The following is a 27,940-nucleotide window of genomic DNA, read 5'->3' on the forward strand; positions in this document are numbered from 1 at the left end:
CAGACGTGGTGGCGCACGCTTGTAATCCCAGCACTTGGGAGGCTGAGACAGGAGAATCGCGGTTCACAGCCCGCCTCAGCTACTTATTGAGGCCCTCTGCAACTTAGTGAGATCCTGTTTCAAAATAAAGAATAAAAAATAAAAAATAGGGCAGGGGTATACCTCAGAGGTTGAATGCCTCTGGGTTCAATCCCCAGTACCGCAAAAAAAAAAAAAAAAAAAAAAATATATATATATATATATGTATATATATATGTATGTATGTATGTATTTATGTATTTATATATATATTTATGTATTTAAGGTCTTGTTATATGGAAAAGAGATTTGCCTTTTTCTTTGTTACTTTTTCTTTCCTGTTAACAGGGTTTAACTAGAAAGCTGTTAACTGTTCACTGGAATGTGGAAGCATTTTCTAACATGAATCGGCTGAGTAACTAAAGTCTCCATGTCTGAAACTGTCCTGGTAAAGTCTGGCAGTTGCTGGCCTGAGTCTTGATGGGATCTATGTGGTGGGTGTGGACTTGCTTGGTTTGGTGCTTAGAGGGCCAAGGAGAGCCACTGAACAGTGCTGGGCTTTCTTCTGACCCAGCATTTTTGTGGCTACTTCTGCTGTGTTCTAGTGCGGCCTACTACAAAAGCCCTGCCTGTGTTCAGGGCTTGCTGTCCCAGGCCCTCCAGGTCTGACCCAGCCAAGTGATCTCTGAGGATACCCATAAATACTCTAGCTGTGTTTCTTGATATAAACCAAGGCAGGAAGAGGAGGGTTATTTTCCTGAGTTGAAGATTAGAATCCTGGCTCCCTGCGGACTGTGTTCCACCACAGTGCTGCACTCCGGTTAAGTCTCAGTTCCCATGAGGCTCTTTGGCTGTGTTTCCTTTTTGTGTCAGTAGTGGCCCTATTTTCCATTAGTTGAATCTTTCAAAAGAGTAGAAGCAGCCGGGTATGGTGGCACATACTTGTAATCCCAGGATTCGGGAGGCTGAAACTGGAGGATCGCAGTTCGCAGACAGCCTCAGCTACTTAGTGAGAACCTTGGCAACTTAGTGAGACCCTGTTTCAAAATAAAGAATAAAAATAGGGCAGGGGGTATGGTTCGGAGGTCAAATGCCCCTGTGATCCATCCCCAGACCCTCAAGGAAAAAAAAAGAGTAGAAGCTGCTGGGCGTTGTGGTGCACACTTGTAATCCCAGCATTCAGGAGGATGGGGCCAGAGAATCGTGGTTTGTGGCCAGCCCCAGCTACTTAGCGAGGCCCTTCACAACTCAATGAGACCCTGTTTCAAAAATAAAAAGACTAAAAATTAGGGCTGGGGGTGTAGCTCAGGGGTACAGTGCTTCTAAGTTCCATTCCTAGTACTGCAAAATAAACAATAAAAGAATAGCAGCTGAGCCAGGTGTGGTGGTGCATGCTTGTAATCCCCGCGTTTGGGAGGCTGAGACAGGAGAATCACACAGGTTTGAAGCCAGTCTCAGCTACTTTGTGAGGCTCTCAGCAACTTAGTGAGACCCTGTTTCCAAATAAAATATTAAAAAAAATAGGTCTGAGAGTATAGCCTGGAGCTAGAATGCCTCTGGGTTCCACCCCCAGTACCACCAAATAAATAAATAATAATAAATAAATAAAAAGAATAGCAGCTGCTTAAAGCCAGGCGTGGTGGCGCACGCTTGTAGTTCCAGTATTTGGGAGACTGAGATAGGAGGATCATGGCTCGAGGACAGCCTCAGCTACCTAGTAAGGCCCTTTGTAGCTCAGTGAGACCATATCTCAAAATAAAGAATTAAAAACTAAGGCTGCGGGTGTAGCTCGAGGGAGAATGCCCCTGGGTTCTATCCTTAGTACCACACACACACACACACACACAAAGAATAGCAACTGCTTATTGTGGACAAATACTTGCAGTACATGAGGCAGTTTTACACACACACACACACACACACACACACACACACACAGAGCAAATGTCAAGGGGGGTGTGGTTGTACATGTCTGTAATCTAAGCACTTGGGAGGCTGAGCTGAAACAGGAAGATCACAGCCTCAGCAAGTAGTGAGATTCTCATCAATCTAGCAAGACCCTGTTTCAAAAAATAAAAATAGGGCTGGGGATATACTTTAGAGATAGAATGCCCCTGGACTCAATACCTAGTACCAAGCCAGGCATGGTGGAGCACACTTGTAATCTTAGTACTTAGAAGGCCGAGACAGGAAGATCGCAGTTTCGTGGCGCCCTCCGCAACTTAGTGAGACCCTGTTCCAAAATAAAGAATAAGCTGCCGGGTGTGGTGGTGCACATTTGTAATCCCAGCATTCAGGAGGCTGAGACCTGGAGGAATCGCGGTTCGCGGACGGCCTCAGCTACTTAGTGAGGCCTTTTGCAACTCAGTGAGACCCGGTTTCAAAATAAAGGAAAAAAATAGGGCAGGGGGTGTGGCTTGGAGGTCAAATGCCCCTGGGTTCCATCCCCAGACCTGCAAAAAATAAAATAAAATAAAATAAATTTTAAAAAAATAAAGAATAAGCTGGGCATGGTGGCATACTCTTGTAACCCCAGCATTTGGGAGGCTGAGATAGGAGGATTGTAGTTCACAGACAGCCTCACCTACTTAATGAGGCCCTTTGCAACTCAGTGAGACCCTGATAATAAAAAAATAGAAGAAAAAAAATAGAGCTGGGGGTGTAGCTCGGAGGTAGAATGCCCCTGGGTTCCATCCCCAGTACCCAGTACCCCCCCACACACGAATAAAAAAACACAGTTGGAGATACCCCTGGGTCAATCCCTAAGAGCTCCCCCCCCAAAAAAAAAAAAAACCCTAGTAACACACACACACACACACCCCAAATGGTGATACATGCTTGTAATGCTGGTACTTGGGAAGCTGAGACAGGAGGATTGCAAGTTCAAGTACAGCTTTGACAACTAGCAAGACTTATTAAATTAATAAGACTCTGTTTCAAAAATAAAAAGTTAAAAAAGCTGAAAGTATGGCTTGGAGGTAAAATGCTTTGGGGTTCAATCCCCAGTAACACATACACACACACACAAAGTAAAAATAATATATTCTTTAAGTTTCGTTTAGAAATATTAGAATGAACTCAAGATATGTTTATCTTTCTTCATTGAAATGTAACAGTAGTCGGTCCAGTAGCAGTAGGAACTGATCAAATTATGGTCACTATATATCATTTCCTACTTAAATAAAATGACATTTAGAGAAATAGCTGTTCCAGGTCTGGGGCAGGAAATGTATACGGTGAGCCCCCAATATCTTTGTTTTTGTGGTACTGGGGGTAAAACCCAAGGGCCTTCCATCTCTGGGCTATATTCTCAGCCCTATTGTTTGTTTGTTTATTTATTTATTTATTTATTTATTTATTTATCTTGCAGTACTGGGATTGAATATATCCTCAGCTCTATTGTTTATTTGTTTATTTATTTATTTATTTATTTATTTATTTATCTTGCAGTACTGGGATTGAACCTTATGGCATTCTACCTCTGAGCTACAGCCCTATTTTTAATTTGTTTGTTTGTTTGTTTGTTTGTTTATTGTGGTGCTGGAGATTGAACCCAGTGGCATTCTACCATTGAGCTACACTCCCAGCCCTGTCCTTTATTCTTTATTTTAAAACAGGGTCTCACTAAGTTTTCAGAGGGCCTAAGTAGCTGAGGCTAGTTGTGGACCATGATCCTTCTGTCTCAGCCTCCCAAGTACTGGGATTATAAATGTGCAACACCATCTCCAGCTTTTTATATTTTATTTTATTTTATTTTATTTTATTTTGGTGGTACTGGGGGTAGAACCCAGAGGCTTTCTACCTCTGGGCTATACTCCCAGACCTATTTTATATTTTTATTTTGAAACAGGGTCTCACTAAGTTGCTGAAAGCCTCACTAAGTAGCTGAGGCTGACTTTGAATCTGTGCGATCCTGCTGTCTCAGGCTCCCAAGAGCGGGGATTACAAGCATGCGCCACCACGCCTGGCTATTTTTTATTTTGAAACAGGATCTCACTAGGTTGCAGAGAGCCTGCTGCACCACCATGCCCAGCTACTTGCCAGTTTTCAAAGTAACAAATTATGCCATAATTTCTGTGTGTGTGTGTGTGTGTGTGTGTGTGTGTGTGTGTGTGTGTGTGTTTTGTACTGAGGGTGGAACCCAGGGGATTTTCTACCTCCAGGCTATACTCTCAGACCTATTTTATATTTTATTTGGAAACAGGGTCTCACTAAGTTGCTGAGAGCCTCACTAAATTATAAATGTGCAACCCATCTCCAGCTTTTTATATTTTATTTTATTTTATTTTATTTTGGTGGTACTGGGGGTGGAACCCAGAGGCTTTCTACCTCTGGGCTATACTCCCAGACCTATTTTATATTTTTATTTTGAAACAGGGTCTCACTAAGTTGCTGAGAGCCTCACTAAGTAGCTGAGGCTGGCTTTGAACCTGTGTGATCCTCCTGTCTCAGCCTCCCAAGCGCTGGGAATACAAGCGTGCGCCACCATGCCCAGCTAAACTGCCATAATTTCTAAAGATAACCACAGAGGAGGTTGTTGGTTTTTATCAAGCATTATTATTATTATTATTATTATTTTTTTTTTTTTGCAGTATTGGGGATGGAACCCAGGGACAATCTACCTCTGAGCTACACCCCCTGCCCTATTTTTTATTCTTTATTTTGAAACTGGGTCTCACTGAGTTGCAGAGGGCCTCACTAAGTAGCTGAGGCTGTCTACAAACTACAACCCTCCGGTCTCAGCCTCCCGCATGCTGGGATGACAAGCGTGCGCCACCGCCCGGCAGGAAAGGCTTTCTTGTTTGGAGCAGTTTGTTTTGTTCCTGCAGTGGGGCTGTTCAGTCATACCCCTGGGATTTCTTTCTTTTTTTTTTTTTTTTTTTTTCCCCAGTGCTGGGGATGGAACCCAGGGGCATTCTACCTCTGAGCTATACCCCCAGCCCTATTTTCTTTTTTAATTCTTTATTTCAAAACAGGTTCTCACGAAGGGCCTCACTAAGTAGCTGAGACTGGCCGCAAACCTGGCTCCTCCTGTCTCAACCTCCTGAATGCTGGGATTACAAGTGTGTGTCACCGCGCCCGGCTTTGGGATTTCCTTCTTAGAAACACCTGCTATGCCTGTGTGTGGAAAGGCAGGGGCCAGATTCTGTGCATTTGTACCAGCTGAAGCTTTGAAGACCCAGGTACTCCTATTCCCACAGCTCCCCACCTGTCCCCTCCCTGCAGCAGGTCATGTTAAAGAGCATTGCTCAGGGCATGTAGTTTGTGCTCTGTGTTGCTGTGCTTACATTGCCTTTGTTGGAGTGATGAGTTGATTCCTGAACTCAGCACCAGCAGGGTCCCTGGCTAATGTGATGGAAAAGAATTTCAGCACGTGCCAGCCAGAGACCGGACAGAGACTTATTTGGTGAAAAGGGAAGAAATACACATTCAAGAGAGAATGCAAGTCACCTCAAGATGAGGGAGGCTAGCCGGGCGTGGTGGCACATGCTGTAATCCTAGCTTTGGGGAGGCTGAGACAGGAGAATCGCGGTTCGTGGCCAGCCTCAGCTACTTAGTGAGGCTCTTTGCAACTCAGGGAGACCTGGTTTCAAAAGAAAAGAATAAAAAATATGGCTGGTGGTGCAGCTCAAAGGTAGAATGCCCCTGGATCTCATCCCCAGTACCACAAAAAAAAAATGGGGGTAGGCATTTTGAGGAGTGCAGGGCTCTTTTCCTGGAGGGGACTTTGTGAGGGGTGGGCTAGAGGGGTATGTGAGGATGATCTCAGCCTGGTAGTCCCTGAGGCAGTTTCTGGTGGTCTGGTCATCCGGTCCCCTTTAGGGCGGATGATCTCAGTCTTGTAGTCCCAAGGTAGTTTCTGGTGGTCCAGTTGTCTGGTCAACCTTAGGGTTCCCAGGCTGATTGGGATCGTCATTATCTTATTGACAGATGAGCTGGAGATTGTCCTAAATTATAGGTTTATTAAAATATTGTGCCTTTCTTGTTATCAGTGCAGGGCAATTATAGTTTCTTTCAGTTAACTTTAGGATCTACAAAGTTCCCAGGAATTTGGGGAAGTGAGTCCTGGGAGAGAGAACTGGTTTGAGGAGTGAAGGCTGAAGCACTTGAGCTCGTCTCTTGTACTAAAGTGATATTTACTGTTCCTTCTTGAATTTTGCTTTCTACCGTTTTGTTTCTGCTCTCCTCCATCACCTTCAGATGCTATGGGCAGCTCCCCGTGTGGGCCTTGCCCAGGACTCTGCTCGGGGCTCTTCACTTGCTCTGGGCACAGGTTGTGGTTGTGGTTGTGGCAGGGAAGTGTAAGTGTGAGCTTCCTTCAGGTGTTCACTAATGCCACACATGGATCCCTGGGGTCTGCCTGCGGGAGGCTCTGGGTCCGAGGGCAGTGTCCTCCATCCAGCGCCTGGGGCTACCCCTCCTCAACTGAGGGTAGCATGAGCGGGTGTGCTAAGGGCTCCAGGAATGTAATCAGTGACGATGTCATCAGGCTGTGCTGCAGCCCATGGCCTCCTAAACTTTGTTTTGTCTCCATTTCTGACACTAGACTAGGCCTAGTACAGCCCACTCCTCTTCCCAATGTGACTTATACATGGATTCCCAAAGTTAGCAGTCCACCCCTGGGTGAGGAGGACACTGGAATGATTGGGGGGGGGGATAGCCTCTGGTGCAATTGGGGGCATTGAATAAAAATAAGGGGGAAGAGGAAGCACCCATGGAGGCTCTAAGTTTTTGTGGGTTTTTGTTGTTTGTTTGTTTGTTTGGTTTTTTGGTGGTACTGAGGGTGGAACCCAGAGGCTTTCTACCTCCGGGCTATACTCTCAGACCTATTTTTTATTTGGAAACAGGGTCTCGCTAAGTTGCTGAGAGCCTCATTAAGTAGCTGAGGCTGGCTTCGAACCTGCGTGAACCTCCTGTCTCAGCCTCCCAAGCGTGGGGATTACAAGCGTGCGCCACCACGCCCGGTGATGTGGGTTTTTTTTTTTTTTTTTTTTTTTTTTTTTGAGGTGTTAAGCCAATAATTTTGGGAATCTATGACTTAGAGCAAGGAGAAATTTCCTGGGCTTCAGACATTGGGATGGACTTATGGTGAGGTGCAGTCACGGTAGTCTGGAGGCCCAGTTAGGATCGTCTGGGCTGGGCAGAGGCCAACAGGCCTGCCTTTTAACTTCGCTTCCTCCATGGCCTCAGCCACTCAGCTGGGGCGTGTCCATTCAGCAAATCCTCCTGGCGGTCTCCTCTCACTGGGAGTCATGAGACTGCGCGCCCATGCAGTCTGCCCCTTAGTGTTCTCTGGCTTGTGAGGGGTCTCTTCCAGCTTCTGAAGGAACCGTCCCTGGATCCAGCTCCACTGCAGCCTGTCCTGGGTCCTGCGTCCCTGGATCCAGCCTGCAGCAGCCGCAGCAGCAGCCTGAGCCTTACTAGGAACAAGGGTGGAAGGTGGAGTAGACCATAGCCAGATTCTCTCTGTGCATGTTGGCTTCATCTTGGCACTTGGAGAGAGCAGGCACGTGCCAACTGACCCTCCCCTTCTCAGCAGTCAGTGGCGTTGGTGGCATACATGGTGCATCTGGCATTTGGGGGAGAACTGCTAAGGCTGCCTAGGAACCAGCCTTGGATCTTCAACGAGAACACGGGGCCCTGGCTGTCAGAGTGAGCTCCAGCAGGCAAGAGGGGCTGGGGATGTAGCTCAGCAGTAGAGCACTTGCCTAGCGTGCACTAGGCTGTGGGCTCCAGCACCTCAAACACAAACCAAAGGAAGGCAAAAGCGATGGAGGCCTTGAAAGATAGCGACGGCTGTGCCATTGTTCAGACTTGACCTCAAAGTTGACAGGCCTCCCGTTTTCTCACTGATACTTCTTGTAGACCAGCCCCTCGTTTGACACCTGATTTTTTTTTTTTTTTTTGTACTAGGGATGGAACCCAGGGGCTTTCTGCCTCCAGGCCACACTCCCAGACCTATTTTTATTATTTATTTTTTACTTGGAAACAGGGTCTCACTAAGTTGCTGAGAGCTTCACTAAGTAGCTGAAGCTGGCTTTGAACCTGTGCGATCCTCCTGTCTCAGCCTCCCAAGCACTGGGATTACAAACGTGTTCCACCATACCCAGCTAACACCTGATGTAATTTAGCTCTGTTGCCTGCCTCATTCTGTCCCCGGAAAACATGTGCTCACCTCAGAGTGCTCAAAAGAAAACCTGGAAGAAAGGAGCATTTCCCTCAGGGGCCCAGACTTTGGCCATAGGAAACTCTAAAGGGACTTAGTGTTGGGCTCTTCTTCATACCAGGCAAGGAAGTTCTGACTGCTGGCTGGGTGTGGGGCATTACTTTCAGCCACTTCATAGATGTTTCTGGTACTGTCTTTTTACAAAATGCAGGCAAATCATCATTCTCCAGAGTTAGGATGAACTTGGAGCTGGGTGTGGTGCTGCGCACTTGTAATTTCTGTACTTGGGAGGCTGAGACAGGAGAATTGCAGGTTCAAAGCCATCCTCGGAAACTTAGGGAGGCTTTCAACAATTTAGTGAGACCCTGTTTCAAAATAAGAAATAAGCCGGGTGTGGTGGTGCATGCTTATAATCCCAGCATTTGGGAGGCTGAGACCGGAGGATCATGGCTCGCAGACAGCCTCAGCTACCTAGTGAGGCCCTCTGCAACTCAGTAAGATCCGGTTTTAAAATAAAGAAAACAAAAATAGGTCAGGGGGTGTAGCTCAGAGGTCGAATGCCCCCTGGGTTCCAGCTCCAGACCCGCAAATAAATAAATAAATAAATAAGTAAAAGAAAGAAAGAAAGAAAGAAAGAAAGAAAGAAAGAAAGAAAGAAGCCAGGCGTGGTGGCGCACGCTTGTAATCCCCGTGCTTGGGAGGCAGAGACAGGAGGATCGCGCAGGTTCGAAGGCAACCTCACTGGCTTAAGAGACCCTGTTTCCAAATAAAAGTGCAAAATAGGTCTGGGAGTGTAGCCTGGAGGTAGAAGGGTTTCCAGGAACCCCAGTACCACCAAAAAAAAAAAAAAAAAAAAAAAAAAAAAGAAAGAAAGAGAAGAAAAGAAAAAAGAAAGAAAGAAAGAAAATCGGGCTGGGCTATAACTTGGAGGTAAAATGCCTCTGAGTTCAATCTCCAGTACCAATAAATAAATAAATTAATTAATTAAAAACCTTGGTTAATGTATTTGTTTCTCAGTGTTTCAAAGGCAGCACTGTTTACAATGTTTTCTGCAAACCATTACCCTAGATCTTGCTAACTTTATATCCAGGAGGTCTGACTTCAGACTACCATGACCAGAGCCGAATTCTGAGCAGGCAGATGGGGTGGTGGCTGATTTGAGGAGCTGGTTACAGTTTGCACACCCTTCACCCCCACCACACACACACACTTTTAAGAGTTCTTGCTAGGGAATTGTTTGTTAATGGGGAATGTAACATGGAGTAATGAGACCATTTTCTCAAGTAAGCAAGGGGTGAAACTGTAACGAGTCTTCTTTTGGATTCTCATGGCACTTGGGGGCAAAGCTCAGAGTGGGGAAGGGAATGGAAAGTGACTGGGCCCTCACCTGGAGTGGCCCATGGCTGTATTTCAGGTGGGGGGTCCCAAGAGGTTTTCATCTTCTGTTGATGAGAAGCCATGGGGAGAGAGAGGGGAGATGGAGCCGCTGGAACCACCGCTGGACAGCTGGGCCTCTGACCAAGGCATTATTAGCATTTGAAAACCCCTCTGAAGGGCCTGTAGCTTCCTGGGGCGGCTTGCGAGGCTCCAAACCCGAATGGGGCTGAGCATCCAGGACACAAAGACCAGACCAGACTCAAGAATGAGCCCATTGTGGCTTTGTCCCAGGCTTGAGAACTGTGACCAAGGCCCTTTCATTGTTAAGAAAGACTGTTTCTGGCCACTGCAGACCCTGCCCCTGGCTAAAAGGTTCTGTTAGTTAGCGTCTGCCCTCTAAACATTTCTGGGGACAGTTATATTTTCTGCCCACCCCCCTTAATCCAGTAGAGCCTAGGGCCACATCTTGACCCCACGTGCTCACGGTGGGACGCGCTGGTCCCAGAGGAGCAACTTGTTGACTACCTTTTCTTGCTTAGGGTGCAGCTGCCTAAGTTAAATTAAGCCCCTTCTCATTCTTATTTAATAACAGTTTGGGTTTGCAGACATTTATCTCTAAATCAGCATCAGTTCTGGTTAATAAATGGTCATAGCTTCAAGCCTTTCCAGCCTTTTCCCTGTCCCCAGCCTAAACCTCTGCTTGGATTGGGGTATTTTTTACAGACCAGCTAGGTAAGAGAAGCCCCTAGGGAACTGGCCCAATCAGGTTCTAAAACCAGGAGCGATGGTGCCACCTACTGTGCACTTGCTGCTACTACAGGCTCCGGCCAGTACATCTGGTAACGAGCATTGGTCTGATATTCCAGCATGAGAATAATTTATGATGGTGGAGAACACACTGCATAGGCATAGTGTGGCCCACTTTACAGGCAAGGAAACAGACGTAGATACTATGCTTGGATAAATCTCCCAGGGTTACCAGGAGTAAGGGATAGAGACAAATAGGAATCAGGACTTTCCAACTTCAAGGTTAACCACTATGCCAGGGTTTACCTTTAAAGTCAGCAGATTTAACTGATAATGGACAAGGAATTCCATAAAATGAACAGCAAGGCGCCTCTTCTCTCCCCAATTCTTTCAATCCTATTGATTTTGTCTCAGTTGATATGACTCACTAATTAGTAGCTCTTTGATACCTGTTCACTTCAGGGTTTTTGTTTTTTATGGTACTAGGGATTGAACCCAGTGGCATTCTACCTCTGAGTTATAGCCCCCCAGCCCTGTTTTGTTATTTATTTTGAAGCAAGGTCTCACTAAGTTGTAGAGGGCCTCACAAGTTGCCGAGGCTGACTGAGAACCTGTGAGCCAATCTCAGCTTCCCAAGCACTGGGATTACAGGCATGTGCCACCACGCCTGGCTTTCCCAACTCTTCTTTTTTTCTATTTTGAGACAGGGTCTCATTAAGTTATCCAGGCTGATCTCAAACTTTCTACCCTCCTGTCTCAGCCTCCCAAATATGCTTGGATTACAGGCATGTGCCACCATGCCTCTCAAGGAGGCAACAATATAATATATGTATATTATCAACCAGATCAAATTATCTTCCACTTACTGCTAAGAAACACTGATTTTTCATTTATTTTCCTTATTTATGATAATGATAATGAAGTATTTATTCATTTACTTATTTATTTATTCATTTATTCATTTATTGTGATATTCAGAATTGAACCCAGGGGCATTCTACCTCTAAGCTCTACCCCCAGCCTGATTTTTTATTCATTATTTGGGAACAGGGTCTCACTAAGTTGCAGTGGACCTCAGAAAGAAAGAAAGAAAGAAAGAAAACAAGGTTTCACTAAGTTTCATAGGGCCTCACAGGTTGCTGAGGATGGCTTCAAACATGTGATCCTCCTGTCTTAGCCTCCCAAGGACTAGGATTACTTAAAAGCATGTGCCATGACACCCAGCTAGGTTTTTTTAAGCCAAATTTTAGGGGGGAAATACAAGTAAGCAATGTACAGATGGCTCACAGATGGGGCAGAAGCCAAGTGGGTGTCATAGACTACTGAAGGACTAGGGAAGTACACATGTACCTCACCGATATGTTACTTGATCTTGAGCAATCTCAAAGACCCTCTCCTCATTTGTAGAAAAGAAAATGTTGATAAGTGATTGTTTAGGTCATGTAGGCCTGTAACATGCTGTGATATCCTAACATCAAGAGTCAAGTTACAGCCGAGCCTGGCAGCGCACACTTGTAATCCCAGCATTTGGGGGACTGGAGGATCGTGGTTCGCAGACAGCCTCAGCTACTTAGCGAGGCCCTCTGCAACTCAGTGAGACCCTGTTTCAAAATAAAGAATAAAAAATTGGGCAGGGGGTGTAGCTTGGAAGTCAAATGTCCTTGGGTTCCATCCCTAAGTTTCATCGGGGCCTGGTGGTGCAGGCCTAAAACCCCAGTCAGTACTTGAGAGGCTGAGACAGGAAGATTATAGGTTCAAGGCCAGCCTCAGCAATTGAGCAAGACCCTATTTTATAACAAAAGATAAAAAGGGCTGGGTGTGGCTCAGAGGTAGAAAGCCCCTGGGTTCAGTCTGCAGTGCCACAAAAGAGGTTTGCCAGCCTGGACTGCTGAGCTTGAGGAGATGGCGATAAGAGGATTAGGGGCGTGGCCACTTTGCCTCTCCCCCAAATCCCTCCTTTTGCCTACTACCCTCTTTATTATTTGTTTATTTTGTGGTACTGGGGACTGAACCCAGGGCCATTCTACCTGATAGCCACACCCCCAGCCCTTTTGAAACAGGGTCTCCCTAAGTTGCCTATGGCCTTGCCAGGTTGCTGAGACGGGTCTGAAACCTGTGATCCTCCTGACTCGGCCTCTCAAGTACTGGAATTACAGATGTGCACCACCATGCCCACCTCCTTCATTCTTTAAAATAAAAAATTTATAGCTGTTCTATATTATTGATAGTTTTCTAGGTTTTTAGACTTTGTTCTTCCTGCCAGCAGGCTTTCCAGCCTAGTTAAGATGGTTGGAGCAAGCTGGATGTGTGACACATGCCTGTAATCCCAGTATTTAAGAGGTTGAGACAGGAGGATTGCAGGTTCAAGAACAGCCTCAGCAACATAGTGAGATTCTCAGCAACCTTGAGAGACCCTGTTTCAAAACAAAAAATAAAAAGGGCTGGAGGTATAGCTCAGAGATAGAATACCCCTGGGTTCAATTCTTAGTACTACATACACACACACACCAACAACAACAACACCCTCACAAATAACAACAACACCCTCCACAACTTAGTGAGACCCTGTTTCAAAATAAAGAATAAAAAAATAGGGCAGGGGGGAGAAAAGCGGGGCTTAAGAGTCCCGCTAACAACCAATCTCCATTACCACAAAAAGAGCGCCTTTCATAGCCAGAAAACACCATCACCAGAAAAACAAAAAAAACCCACCAGGCTCCAGAGAGAAAGCGGACTGAGAACAGAGCTCAGGGCCACAGAGGAGACACACGCGCCCGAGGACGCGGCAGCAGCGCCATACTGCCGGCGGCAGCGGCGAACTCTACGGACGGCTACAGCAAGCCAGGTGAGCCGCTGCGGAACAGCCAGGCGGGATCTTTCGGCGCAGACAGCATTTAAAGCTCCCAGTGGCTGAACTCAGCACACGCTGCAGGGATTCAGAGTGGAAATCAAAACCAGAGAAGAAAAAATACGCCAGCCTCATGGCCGAGGGCGTGGCAGAGGCGCCATATTGCCACCGGCGGCGGCAGCAGCAGTGAATTCACCGAGTCCAGTACAGCTACATCTGCGTACTCAAGAACAGTGAGTCAAATTGCGGGCCACAGAGGAGAAATCGCAGTATTGGGCCTCCTGGGACTTGACCCAGTGAGGGAGTGGTGGTGGCAGAGATATCACACCATAGGAGAACGTGCAACCTGGCACCCCCCATAGTTTAAAGCAGCCTCTATCGACTCCCTGGGTCGGAGACTCTGTGATACAACCCAGTAAAGGAGTAGTGGGGTCTGAGATAATACAGACTCGAGATCCAGAGCACCTTAAGTGAAGCCATAGTGACCCAAGGGAAGAACCCAGAGAAGGCACAAACCTCCGAAATCATGGGAAAGAGGAATAACACTGGAGTAATGAATGTGCACAACCCCACAACATCAGAACCTGATAAAACAGAAAATCAGAGATTTCTAGAAGATCAAATCAGGAAAATAACTATAGAAATAATAGAGGTGCTTCGAAAAGAACTCAGAGAGAGCCAAAAAGAGATAAAGGATGCAATTAATGAAGTAAAGGCCTCAATTCAAAGCACAAACAACCGATTAGACCACATGGGGAACAGAATCTCGCTCTTAGAAGATGAGCAATCCAAAAATGAATGCATAGTTTCTAATCTAGAAAAAAATATCCAACAGCAGGAATCTGACATTGAAGAAATATGGGCCCATCTTAAGAGAGCTAACCTAAGAATAATTGGAATAGAGGAGGGAAAAGAAAGTGATACCAAAGGGATCAACAATCTCTTCAAGGAAGTAATAGCAGAAAATTTTCCAAATATAGAGCAAGAGGTTGATACACAGATCCAGGAAACTTATAGAACTCCCTTTAGACAGGATCTGAGAAGAGGATCCCCACGCCATATAATTGTCAAAATGACCAATGTGGAAGCCAAGCAGAGAATCTTAAAGGCAACAAAAACAAAGGGCCAACTGACATTCAGAGGCAAACCAATTAGAATCACTCCAGACTTCCCAAACCAAGTCATGAGAGCCAGAAGGGCTTGGAGTAACATATTCCAAACTCTGAAAGAAAACAACTTCCAGCCAAAACTTTCCTACCCAGCAAAACTTTCTATCAAATTAGATGGAGAAATAAGAAGCTTCCATGACAAACAGAAACTGAAGGAATTTATGTCTTCAAAACCAGCGCTAGAGAAAATACTCAAAGAGATTAACTACAAAGAAGAAATAGGTAACACTCACCAGAACCAGAGAAACAAGAGTTTCCATCCAACAGACAACTAAGATTGGTTATCTGTGGAGATTCATTATTTATGTTAGTCTTTTACCTATCTCTAAGTTGTATTGTTTGCCTTTATTGTTGTTAATTTTTAGGATTTCTAGTTGGAATATTAATATACCTTCAGATATAGATTTGGAAATATTTTATCCAATTCTATTAGTAACTTTTAACTCTGTTTACATTGTCTTTGGATATACAATATTTTCTTTTATTTTTTAGGGAGTTTGTATATTCTTCTGTTGCCTGTGCCATTGAAATCATATCCAAGAAATCACTGCCAATTTCAATGTTGTGAGGTTTTATGACCCAGATTTTCTCCTAAAAGTTTATAGTCTTAAGATTTATATTTAGGTCTTTTATCTATTTTAATACTTGTATATGGGATTAGGTAAAGGTCCAATTTTATTCTTTTCCATGTAATTATTATTTTTCAACAATATTTAGTTAAAAGATTATTATTTCCACCACCAAATGTTCGTGGAAACCTTTGTCAAAAATAACTTGACAATATAGGGAAGAATTTAGCTCTAGGCTTGTATTTAACTCCAATGGTCTATATATCTGCCTTTAGAACAGTACTACACTGTTTCAATTATTGTAGCTTTATATGGTTTGAAATCAGAAAATATATATCTGCTAGCTTTGTTCTTTTTCAAGATCGTTTTGGGTATCTAGAATTCATATTCCATATTAGGATAGATTTTTTTCTGAAAAATAAATATATAAATATATGATAGTTTCACCTAAAAAAACAGAAAAAAATATGCTCTAGTAAGAAAGAAAGCAAAAAGAAATATTGAAATGCTATCTTTAAATCATCAAATGCTTGGTATCAGACAAATGAAACTGTTATGTGAGATTATCATTTTTAATTTTGGATAAATTGCTATAATACTAGATGTCAACCACTAAGCCAAGCATGGGAAGGAGGGATGGGGAGAGAATGGGGTGGGGATCAGGTGGGGGCTGACTGGGCGATGTGTGCATGTATGTCTACAAAAGTTTGTATCCCACTATGATGTATGAATACAGTGCACCAATAAAATAAAATTAAAAAAAAAAATAGGGCAGGGGTTGTAGCTCGGAGGTCGAATGCCCCTGGGTTCCATCCCTAGACCCGCAGACAAACAAACAAAAATCGTAGCAGCAGCTTTTTGGGGAACATGCCCCATAATTCACAGTTGCGAGACTACCACTACAACAAACCCTAGAATATTTCCTCTGCCCCAGGAAGAACACCCGTACTGGGCATGCTCTGCTCCCCTCGGCCGTCCCAGCCCGGGCCTGCTGTCTGTCTCTGTAGGTTCGTCTGTGTGTCGTTCTGTATCAAGGAAATGGTGTAGCATGGTCTTTTGCAACTGGCTTTTCTTACTTGATGCAGTGTTTTTTAAGATTCTTGTTTACACTACTCAAATGGGTGTAAAGTAGTAGTGGTTTTGATTTGCCTTTCTTTTAACTTTCTCTATAGTATTGTTTACAGCACAAAAGACTTTGATTTTGCCGAGTCTAGTTTATCTATTCTTTTGTTGCTTGTGCTTTTGGTATTATATCTAAGAAACTGTTGCCTCATCCAAATCCTGTGTTTTCTTTTAAGGGTTTTATAGTTTAAGCTAATGCAGTTAGGTCTATGATCCATTTTCAGTCCATTTTATTTGTGGTGGGAGGAAGGAGTCCAACTTGAGTCTTGCATGTGGATAACCCTTTGTTCGGCACCATTTGTCAAAAAGACTATTCTCTTCTCTATTGAATTGTCTTGGCACCCTTGTCAAAAATTAATGGCCATAGATGTGAAGTTTTATTTCTGGCCTCTCAAATTATGTTACATTGATCAAATGTCTCTTCTTATGCCAATCCCACATTGACTTGATTACTATATCTTTGCAGCAAGTTTTAAAATTGGAAAGATTAGGCTGGGGATATAGCTCCATGGTCGAGCACTTGCCTAGCATGCCTACGTCCCTGGATTTGATCCCCAACACTGCAAAAACCAAATGCCCCTGTCTCTCCACAGAGAACACCTTCTGCAGTGGGGACCACGTGTCTTGGCACAGCCCTTTGGATAACAGTGAGTCAAGAATTCAGCACATGCTGCTGACAGAGGACCCGCAGATGCAACCCGTGCAGACACCCTTTGGGGTAGTTACCTTCCTCCAGGTGAGGCGTGGTTGGATTTTGGAGCCTTCCCTATGGAAAGTGTCCTGAAGGATGGGGGAGGTTGGAGGGAGCAGGAATTCCCCCCTAATGGGTCTGTCAGGTAGAGCCACATGGCCCTGTTTCACCCTCTGAGATGGAAGAGGGGCCCTTGAAGTGGGAGAGAACAGCTGTGGCCAAGAGAGGCCAACAGGGAGAGTATTCTGGAGGTTGTAAAGACCCAGTCACAGACACAGGGCTTCCCAAGCAGAAAGCCAGCTCGGGCTGGTCTCACACTTTCCCTGAAGGGGTGTGAATCTCCACAGCTGCCACCAGCACTTGCTTTGACTATGATGAGGTATATGTTAGTTAGTTTCCTGATGATTTACACAAACGTTTACCGATGGCAAAAATGGCTCCCCGACCTTCCCGCACTCTCAGAAACATGGCCTGCAGACCTGTCCTGAGTTGGCTCACACCCTGGTTTTCTCCTGTGCAGCTGAGATCTAGACTTTGTGTTACAGCAAGGGCAAGCAAGGGTCGGGCTCAGTGCCAGTCTATGGACCTGCCATCTCCTAGCCAGGCTGCCACTCCCTCCTTAGGAAACCATCCCACTTCCAAGCACAGATCCACTTGAGGTGGTCCTGGGAGAGCTTGGGTGGCTGACCTGGGGGGGATGGCCATTAACACACAGTGACATCTTGCCCCTGGCCTCAGATTGTTGGTGTGTGCACAGAGGAGCTACACTCAGCCCAGCAGTGGAATGGGCAGGGCATCTTGGAGCTGCTGCGGACGGTGCCAGTGTGAGTACATGTTCCCCTGACATAGGGGCCTGGCTTTGGGGGTGGGGGGTCCTTCCTTCGATCACATGTGAGTGCTATTATCCTGGCATTGCTGTTTCAGGGACTCACTCCCTGATGGCTCCTGACCACAAACTACTCTCCTGTATTTTGGAGTTGGCCCAGCCCATCAGCTCCAGCCCCTCAGTTACCATCTTTCCCTCTTTCCTTATCCACAGTGCTGGCGGCCCCTGGCTGATAACTGACATGCGGAGGGGAGAGACCATATTTGAGATCGATCCACACCTGCAAGTATGTCTTGAGTGAGGAAACCCTTGCTAGCACACTGTGCCTAGGCCTCTTCCAAATAACACTGGCTTTCATCCTGGGAAAATGGAGGAGCTGTATGTGTGAGTGAGTAGGAACACAGCACGGCTTGGAACTTGTCCCCTGAGTTCTGCTGCACGCATAAGAGAACAGAGACTTAGGTCTAGAAAAGCGTGTCTCAGCCCGTGTATTTTTACATTTTAAAGGGATACATGTTTATTGTTAAAATTAGATCACCAGCAACAAAAGAAAATAAGTGTAGCAGATATTGCTTTCCTGTGTGGGATTCATTTCCATACTTCCCCTTCTTAAAAGAACACAGCCTTTCTTTCACGGAGCCACTCCCAGCCTGCAACAGGCAGTGACACAAGTGATATTCACCCTCAGCCCACTGCATGCTGAGTGCTGATTGGTCTAATGATCTTGTCACTCTGCTTTACACATTTTCCAACCCTGCCCGGGTAGATGGGCACTCCTTGATATATGAAGGGGACTTTAGACACACAGGCCTGCGCTGCACCTTTCTGTAGCCTGCCCAGACAGTGTCATTGTCATGTTTAATTGAAGTGCTCCTTTGGCATGGCCTGCACTGTCTGGCTCCTGCCTCCCCCACCACCTATTGAAGGACACTGTCACCCTTGAACCTTTGATTCATCCTTAAAGCTCTGGCAAGCCACCGACTACTGCCAGGAGCTTCAAGCCCTAGAGTAGGAGAGAGAAGGCAAGTGGACATGTAGCCTGCAGTCCCTGGTTTCTTCACTGCAAACCCGTGAGTTTGGGCATAAATCCTCTTCATTCACAGATGATGCTCCTCTGTTTTCCTGGGGCCTTTAACACTGAAATTTTCCAGTTGCTGCCAGGATCCTGTGTTATCTCTACTTTAAGCTTGGTTTCCCTGTAGCTTCTGCTTAAGCAAGAACCAAAAACCATGAAGGCCTTTGTTCTGCAGCCACATTGGGATCCAGCATGGGACACTGTGGGCTGCTGTTTGGCCCCTGTCATAAATGCTACATACTCAAAAAGAACCTGGTCTCTTGAACTGATAGGGTATGCAAGCCATTCTTTGTCTGCATGCTGAGAATAGTCCTTCTCCCAAGTCTACAGGCTCCCTGAGACCAGCCAACGGGACCTACAGCACCCAACAGTCTTTGAAAGCCAGCCAAAAACTGATGCAAGAAAGTGCAGCTCTCTTTTCTGGTGGCCTTGTGCACCAAGTATCAACTCCTCTGTGTCTGCTTGTGCCTCTCTGGGGTCTGCTTGCCATCAGTTCATTTGAGAGCTGGCTTGTAGTGCTTTGTTATAAATTCTGTTGCTAACTAGCCGTGTACATAAACAAGTCCCTTAATTTCCCAGGGTTTCAACTCTCTCTTATATAAAGTAAGTGAGCTGGACTAGCGAAGCCAAGCGGTTTTCTCAGCTGATTGCCTAGGTGAGGGCCTCAGGGCAGCTGGTAGAGAAGCTACGAGGGCTGTCCCCTGAGCAAGCCAGGACCTCCAGCCCCTTGCTCTCTGCCACAGCTATAGAGCTGCTGCCCTGCTCAGAATCCCCAACCCTGCCCAGGCTGATGGCATACCAGAAGGGAGGAAAGTGCAGCCAATGTGAAGAAGGCCACCTTTGACTGGCCCCAGGCCAGACCTGTGCTTCTCTCAGTAAGGCTTCCTGGCTCACCAGCAGGCCATTGTCTACTCCATGGGTACCCAACTTCAGGACATGGGCAGGTAGACTCTTGCTGAAGTACTTGGTAACAAAGAGGCTTATTTGACCCATATTGCTATATATGGGCAAGGCTGCTAGAGCCTCCCAGATAACCTCTGGTCTGAAGTCCAGCATCACAGAACTGTAGGGAGTACACCTCTTCCTCGTGGCCATTTGGCAAGTGTTTGGACTTAGCAGTGCAAGGCCTACACAAAGACAGGGCCTCTGGGGCTCTGCAGATGGTCACTGCCCTTCAGGCCCCCATTTCAGCCTGAGAAACTTGGTCCAGAGCCTTAGTTGCCAAACCAGATAGCAGGCAACTAGGGGAAGGACTGCCCTTGTGCTCTGCGGCAACCACCCCCTCTAGCTGTTGAAAGGGGTAACTACAGGTATGGTTCCCCACCTGTGGCAGCAGCAGATTTCTGCTCTGCCTCCTTTAGCAGTGACTTGGGGGCTCTTTCTGGAGGATCAGAGAAGAGAGGAAGGATTGGGTCTTTCGTCAGAGAAGTAGCTCCTGTCTTTCCTATATCAGCTCTGTGGGCCAGCATGGGGTGAGCAGAGTCAGGGCTCTGGAAGAGGCATGAAGGGCCCTGGTAGAGAAGCTTCCCTGGCTTCTCCTAATCCTTGAGTCCCTGGAGGAAGGAGTCCAGTGGCTGGCAGAGCCCATCATGTGTGCAGCCAAAGCAAAATAAGGACAGAGCCCCTGCACATGCAGTGCTGTCCATGCTAAGCACATACAAGGACTCAGCACATGCTGCGAGGGTGGTGACGACACCGGGCCACCAGTTCTCTGAAAGAACTCTGGCTCTTTGGTTCTTTTCAAGCAGGAGAGAGTTGACAAAGGCATCGAGACAGACGGCTCCAACCTGAGCGGCGTCAGTGCCAAGTGTGCCTGGGATGATCTGAGCCGGCCCCCCGAGGATGACGAGGACAGCCGGAGCATCTGCATCGGCACGCAGCCCCGGCGGCTTTCTGGCAAAGGTAGGAGCCACCACCCTGCCTTCCCTTCCCTTTTAGGCTGGGGGTTGAGGTTCTAGAATGGGGCTCCAACTCAACAACCTACTCAGTGGTTTATTTCTTGGCCTGACTTAAACAGTACGTGTAGTCTTCCAACAAGAGGGAATTAAAGGAGCTTTATTGGCCCATTTCTAGCTGGATTTCCTGTGTGCTTCAAACGCACCACCAGTGGGGACCATTGTCTTTTGCTTTGCTCCTTGAGATCTGAGGTCATGGAGGTGAGTGGAAGCCATAGAACAGTTACAGGAAAAGCCCACAGTCCACCCAGGCTCAAGACGAGCGTCGGCCACCCACAGGACTGACGCAGGCCCAGCTCTGGCCTCAAGTCCATGCCAGACCCGCGGGTTTCTGTTCTCAGGCCTTCCAGGCCTTCAGTGAGAGGAGCTCGAGTGTGAGGCCAGCTCACAATGGCTCACACACCACTGCCCTACAGACGCAGCATGAGGGGCCGTGGCAGGGAGTCCTGTACCCACTGCCTTCCTGATGAGGACGGGGAAGGAGGATGTGGCTGTCTTGTTGGAAGCTCCCTGTGCTGGTCTTGGCTATAGAAACAGTTGTGATTTTTAGCAAAGGGTGTCCCTAGCTAGCTCCAAAGGAAAAGGAACAATTTATACATGTATTTGCAGCTTTTTTGGTCTACTTCCTTTCTCAATTTCTCCATCTTAATTGTTGATATTCACAGCCTTCAATAAAATACCTCTATATATAGTTTTTTTTGTTTGTTTTTGTACTGGGGATTGAAACTGCAAGCTATACTCCCAGGCCTATTTATTTATTTATTTATTTATTTTTGTGGTACTGGGGATGGAACCCAGAGGCATTCTACCTCCAAGCTACACCCCCAGCCCTATTTTTTTTATCTTTTTTGCGGGTCTGGGGATGGAACCCAGGGGCATTTGACCTCCGAGCTACACCCCCTCCCCTATTTTTCAGTCTTTATTTTGAAGCCGGGTCTCACTGAGTTGCAGAGGGCCTTACTAGCTGAGGCTGTCTGAGAACCTCAATCCTCCGGGTCTCGGCCTCCCTCCCAACTGCTGGGATTACAAGCATGCTCCACCACACCCGGCTTTATCCTTTATTTTGAAATGGTCTTGTTGAGTTGCAAAGGGCCTCACTAAGTAGCTGAGGCTGGCTGCTATCAGATCCTCCTGTCTCAGCCTCCCAAATGCTAGGATTATAAGTGTGTACCACCACACCTGGCTCTTTTTTATTTTTAATTTTGTTTTGTTTTGTTGAGGTAGTGGGGATGGAACCCAGGAGAATTCTACCTCTGATCTACACCTCCAGCCTTAGTTTTTATTCTTTATTTTGAAACAGGGTCTGGCTGAGTTGCAAAGGGCCTCAGTAAGTAGCAGCCACAATCCTCCTGTCTCAGCCTCCCAAATGCTGATATTACAAGCATGTGCCACCATGCCCGGCTTTTGCTTTGCTTTGTAATAGGATATCGCTAGGTGGATGAGAGTCTCACTACTTGCTGAGTCTGTCCTCCAACCTGTGATCCTCCTGTTTCAGCCTCTGGAGTACTGAGATTATAAACATGTGCCACCATGCCTGGCTTATTTTTTATTTTGAAACAAAGTCTCACTAATTTGCCAAGACTGGCCTTGAACTTGTGATCCTGTCTCAGCCTCAAAAGTACTTGGACTTGGTGTGTACCACTGCATCTGGCTCTGTTTTGCTCTGGTGCTGTGGGTGGAACCCAGGGCCTTGTACATACTAAGCATGTGCTCTGCCTCTGCTCTAAACCTCCAGCTCCCATATTTTATATGTGAGAACTTATAAAAGGTTTCTGTTTTTGAAAAGGACAACTTAAACCTCTAGGGCAAATATTTGACCCCTTTATTTCCTTCTTTTTTTTTTTTTGTGGTACTGGGGTTCTTGGGAACCCTTCTACCTCCGGGCTACACTCCCAGACCTAATTTTATATTTTTATTTGGAAACAGGGTCTCTTAAGCTAGCAAGGCTAGCTTCAAACCAGCGCAGTCCTCCTGTCTCTGCCTCCCAAGCACGGGCATTACAAGCGTGCGCCACCACGCCTGGCTTCTTTCCTTCTTGATTGTTCTAACAGTGTGCTAAGCATATAGGACATTAAGAGAGTGAGAGGATATAGTTATTATAATCATTCAATTGCTTTTGAAAAAAGAGGTAATATGAGGAGAGATTCATATTCTTATCCACAATTTCTTTCTTTCCATTTATTTATTTATTTATTTATTTATTTATTTATTTATTTATTTATTTTGTGGCACTTGGGATTGAAAACAGAGGCATTCTACCTCTGAGCTAAACTCCCAACCTGATTTTATTTTTTATTTAGAAATAGGGTCTCACGAGCCGGGTGTGGTGGCGCATGCTTGTAACCCCAGCATTTGGGAGGCTGAGACAGGAGGATCACACAGGTTTGAAGCCAGACTCAGCTACTTAGTGAGGCTCCTAGCAACTTAGTAAGACCCTGTTTCCAAGTAAAGTATAAAATAGGTCTGGGAATATAACCTGAAGGTAGAAAAGCCCCTGGGTTCCACACCCTGTACCACAAAAAAAGAAAAAAGAAAAGAAACAGGGTCTCACTAGGTTGCAGAGGGCCTCCCTAAGTTGTCAAGGCTGGCTTCGAACCTGCAATCCTTCTGTCTCAGCCTCCCAAGTATTGGGATTACAAACGTGTGCCACCATGTCCGGCTTCTTATCCACAATTTCAATCATTATTGGCTTTTTTTTTTTTAATTATAAAGGTAACCCATGCCATGGTAATAAGTCAAACAGAAGTTAGTAATTCTGTTCTCCCTGCTCTGAGCCCACCTTTTGAACAATTAATGTTAATTTATTTTCTTTTTTCTTTTTTTTTTGTATGTGTTTACTATGTGCAGAGGTACTTACCTACCTTTCTTTCTTTCTTTCCTTCATTTTTTTTTTTTTTTTGCATAATTGGGAGTTGAACCCAAGGCATTCTACCTCCAAGCTACTCCCCTAGCTCTTTTTTTTTTTTTTTTTTTTTTTTTTTTGGTGGTACTGGGGTTCCTGGAAACTGTTCTACCTCCAGGCTACACTCCCAGACCTATTTTATATTTTTATTTGGAAATAAGGTCTCTTAAGCCAGAGAGGCTGGCTTCGAACCTGTGCGGTCCTCCTGTCTCCGTTCCCAAGCATGGGGATTACAAGCGCTCACCACCATGCCCGGCCCTAGCCCTATTTTTTATTCTTAATTTTATTTATTTTTTTTTTATTTTTATTTTTTGGTGGTACTGGGATTCCTGGAAGCCCTTCTACCTCCGAGCTACACCCCCAGACCTATTTTATATTTTTGAAACAGGGTCTCTTACGCCAGCATGGCTGGCTTCGAACCTGTGCAATCCTCCTGTCTCCGCCTCCCAAGCGCGGGGATTACAAGCGTGTGCCACCATGCCCGGCTTATTCTTAATTTTAAAACAAAGTCTCACTGAATTGTGGAGGGCTTCACTGAGTAGCAGAGGCTGGCTGTGAACCTGCAATTCTCCTCTCTTAGCCTCCCAAGTACTAGGATTACAAGTGTGTACCACCACACCTGCTGTAGAGGTACATCTTAGTTCAGAATCTCAGTATAGGAGCTGAGGCTAGTAAGCTTCACCCCAAAGACCATCAAGACCCCTTGCAGAGAATTAATCCCACCAAAGACTGCTTTTTCACCTCATGGTCTTTGCTCAATCCACAGAAAGGCAGAACTCCCCAGGATAGGCCAAGATGGGGGGAAAATCTCAGCAGCCCGCTGGCCCAGGCCAAAGGCAAGGGGGCAGCAGGACCAGACACATGTTAAATACCCAGAACTGGCAGGATACTTACAACCCTCTCCAGCACCCAATTGAATGGGCAGAATCCATCACGGGTGATCTGGGACAGTGGCAAAGGCCTTGGCATTCAGTTACCATCTGGGGCCATGTCAAGGGTAGACCTCAGGCCCAAGTACAGGAAGGAAAAGGACCATCGCGAGTGCCCTTTGAAAGTCAGAGGCTTCAGGTGCTCCTCGGTCGAGCTCGGGAGCATGGTACCTCGTGTGCCCTGTCTCCACAGTCTGCTTTCACTCAGCTCTCACATCTGGATGCTTAGAGCAGGCTCCAGACCCATCAGCATGGTGGCCTTTCCCCAGAAACTCTGCTAAGAGAGGGTTCAAGGGCAGGGTGAGGATTGCTGGAAGCTTGAGTGGCCATCAGACAACTTAGTGATTTTGTTGCAGACACAGAGCAGATCCGGGAGACCCTGAGGAGAGGACTCGAGATCAACAGCAAACCTGTCCTTCCACCGATCAACCCTCAGCGGCAAAATGGCCTCACCCATGACCGGGCCCCGTAAGTTCCCCAGTGTTTCAGGGCTGGGACGCGAGCACAGTTTTGTCCCGAGGGGCTGCCCCTGTGGATTGCATGAGAGGAAACAATGCCCATAGCCTTTGCTGGATAAACCCAGGGTCTCTAGGTTTCAGGGCAGGCATGGTCTGGAGCACACAGATATGTGGGCTGTAGGAAGGGCCTCAAAGAGGATCCAGTGAACTGGGAATATAAACAGCAGTAAATATTTACATGGGCTGTGTGAACAGACAAGAGGCCAGGTTGGGGCAAACTCTGACTTGGGGCCTCCTGGCCTTGTGGGAGCCCATTGTGCTGAGCACAGTGGCCTCCTTATCTTAGCCTCGGCCAGAATTGCCCTTCCTTCCTTCCTGGAGCCTGGTCTCCGGCTGATAGCTGCAACCCCGGGGACCTCCCTGTCTGGCCACCCCCATACTGGATGCCTGCTGCTGAGGCCCTTCTTCCTGCCCGCCTTCCCTGGGGCCCAAGGAAAGGAAGGGAAGTCCTTTGCAGGCCTCTGCGGCCTGTCTAGGGGCCCCGTAGCTCTTGGGAGAGACTGTGGCCTCCCCAGAGGTCAGATCTGCTTCCTGCCAGCCTCTCTTCCTCTGATAGGGGACAAGTGGTAGGCAGGCCTGGAGCTAGGCACCCTTCTTCTCGTAATCCCAGGGCAGCTCTAGGGAATTGCCGCTGGCCTGGTAATGCCTGGGAGCTGGCAGCTCAAAGCAGGAACCCTGCCTGCCAGGGAGGGAATTGCTGTGACTTGAGTAAAAGGGAGGTCAACCAATCCCTCAAGACTAGGATGATCTGTCCATCTTCTAAGAAGTCTGTGTTACGCACTTGCTATGTGGCAAGCTCAGGGCCCAGGACTCATCACAGGTGCACAGGCTCTCCTTTGGGTAAGCACAGGTGAAACAGTGAGCGTGTAATGGTACAAGTCTGCTGCGGATGCAGTTTATTGGAAATGGTTGCTTTGTAATCTAGCTTTGGCTGCTGGTCCATGATCCCCAGAAGTGGTAGTTATGCATCATACACAGGAAAGATAGAAGCCAGGCATGGTGGCTCATGCATATGATCCCAGCTACTCAGAAGGCTGAGGCAGGAGGAGTGGAAGTTAGAGGCCAGCTCGGGCAACTTACAGAGACCCTGCTTCAAAATAAAATCTTTTAAGCCGGGCATCGCAAGCCAGGTGTACACTTATAATCTCAGGACTTGGGATAGGAGGATCAACTACTCAGTCAGGCCCTCCACAACTTAGTGAGACCCTATTTCAAAATAAAGAATAAAAAATAGTGCTGGGGGTGTAGCTCAGAGGTAGAATACCCCTGGGTTCAATCCCCAGTACCACCAAAAAAAAAAAAAAAAGATGGGTATGGCAGTACACACCTGTAATCTCGGTACTTGGAAGGCTGAGACAGGAGGATCACAGGTTCATATCCAGCTTCATCAGTTTAGTGAGGCCCTGTGCAACTTAGTAAGACCCTGTTCCAAATAAAATGAAGCCAGGCATAGTAGTCCACGCTTGTAATCCCAGTACTTGGGAGGCTAAGACAGGAGGATCGCAGGTTCGCAGCCAGCCTCAGCTACTTAGGCCCTCTGCAACTTAGTGAGACCCTGTTTCAAAATAAAGAATAAAAAATAGGGCTTGGGTGTAGCTTAGAGATAGAATGCCCCTGGGTTCAATCCCTAGTACCAAAATAAATAAATAAATAAATAAATAAATGCCAGGCATGGTGGCACATGACTGTAACCCAGTACTTGGGAGGCTGAGACAGGATTGCAGGTTCAAGGACAGCATCAGCAATTGTGAGACTTCCATTAATCTAGTAAGACCCTATTTCAAAATAAAAATAAAATAGGGCTGGGTGTGTAGCTTGGAGGTAGAATGCCTCTGGGTTCAATCCCTACATACACAAAAAAACAATAAAATAGGGCTGGGTATGTAGATCAGAGGAAAAATACCCCTAGATTCACTATCTAACATCAAAAAATAAAACAATAAAACTTTTTTAAAGGGATGAGTAGCCTGGTGTGGTGGTATACACCTGAAATCCTAGTATTTGGGAGGCTGAGACAGGAAGATCACTGGTTTAAGGACAGCCTCGGCAACTTAATAAGACTCTCAGCAACCTAGTGAGACCCTGCTTTCAAGTAAAAAGTAAAATAGCCCTGGGGATGTAGCTCAGAGGTAGAATGCCCCTGAGTTCAATCTTCAGGACCACAAAGGGGGGGGGATGGGCATGTGACTCGGTGGTAGGGCTTTTGCCTAGCGTGCATGAGGCTCAGCACCACAAAGGGAAAAAGAGTGAGCACAATGGGGTGATGAGCCTGCTGTAGTAGTTAGGGAGGGCAGCTTGGAGGAGGACCATGAGATGCACCCAAGAAATGTACCAAGCAGGAGAAGCTGCGAAGGGGCTGAAACAAGGGGAGGCCAGGCTGGTTAAGGCTGAGGCCGCATCCTGGAGCAGATTGTGGAGTTGGAAGAGTGACTCTGGGCACATGGCTACCTGTGTGGCTCACCTGGTGAACCCGCCATCCAGAAGCCAAGAGAGTTGAGCTCTTTGGCAGGAGCCTGGACAGGCCTCTACGCCACCTCAGAGTGACTTTCAACTGCAGCCAGTGGGTTTCTCCAGCCAGCTGCCCTGAAGTAGCTGGCTTGGGGCACCAGCATCTTCCCCTGGCAGCAGCAGATGGCCACTCTGGGCCGTGGGGCATCTGGAAGCTCTCCACCTGTAGTCTGGATGCTGTCCCAGGCCCGCACTCCTTCCCGTGTCCAAGCTTGGCTTCTCACTCTGGGCCTCCTCGGCACTGGTGGAGAGCCAGAGGAAGAGGCGGCTTGACGTCTCAAGCAGAGTGCCTGTAATGTAAGGGAGTCACAGTCCAGACGGCCTCCTGCCTCTGGAAGGCCAGAGCTTCTGGGCAGGGGACAGGGGGCTTGCTGACACGCACCCCACTTGCCCCTCTGTGTATCTGGGAGAAGCCTGAGATCTCACTCCCCGTCTTGAGAGTACGTCTGGCTGCTGCACCCTCCGACGTTGCAAAAGGCCACAGGCTCTGGATTCCTGTGGACACTCCGACTGGGCGGG

At 46.8% G+C, this 27,940-nt stretch overlaps 1 protein-coding gene across 2 annotated transcripts in view; it reads left to right on the top strand.

Moving 5' to 3' along the window:
- Positions 1-27,940, top strand: part of SUFU (SUFU negative regulator of hedgehog signaling) — a gene marked incomplete at both ends in the record, with an annotated part of 116,453 nt that overhangs the window by 53,826 nt on the left and 34,687 nt on the right. Inside the window, 5 exons of one of the 2 annotated variants that reach the window (XM_080693617.1) lie at positions 16,611-16,753; positions 17,447-17,532; positions 17,748-17,820; positions 20,355-20,511; positions 24,752-24,863. In XM_080693617.1, the coding sequence (XP_080549743.1) occupies positions 16,611-16,753; positions 17,447-17,532; positions 17,748-17,820; positions 20,355-20,511; positions 24,752-24,863 (571 nt within the window). The remainder of the gene's footprint in view (positions 1-16,610; positions 16,754-17,446; positions 17,533-17,747; positions 17,821-20,354; positions 20,512-24,751; positions 24,864-27,940) is intronic. The other variant, XM_080693618.1, reaches the window with a different exon arrangement.

This window comes from Muscardinus avellanarius, assembly GCF_963383645.1.
Source record: "Muscardinus avellanarius genome assembly, chromosome: 4".
In the NCBI taxonomy this organism is placed as follows: domain Eukaryota; kingdom Metazoa; phylum Chordata; class Mammalia; order Rodentia; family Gliridae; genus Muscardinus; species Muscardinus avellanarius.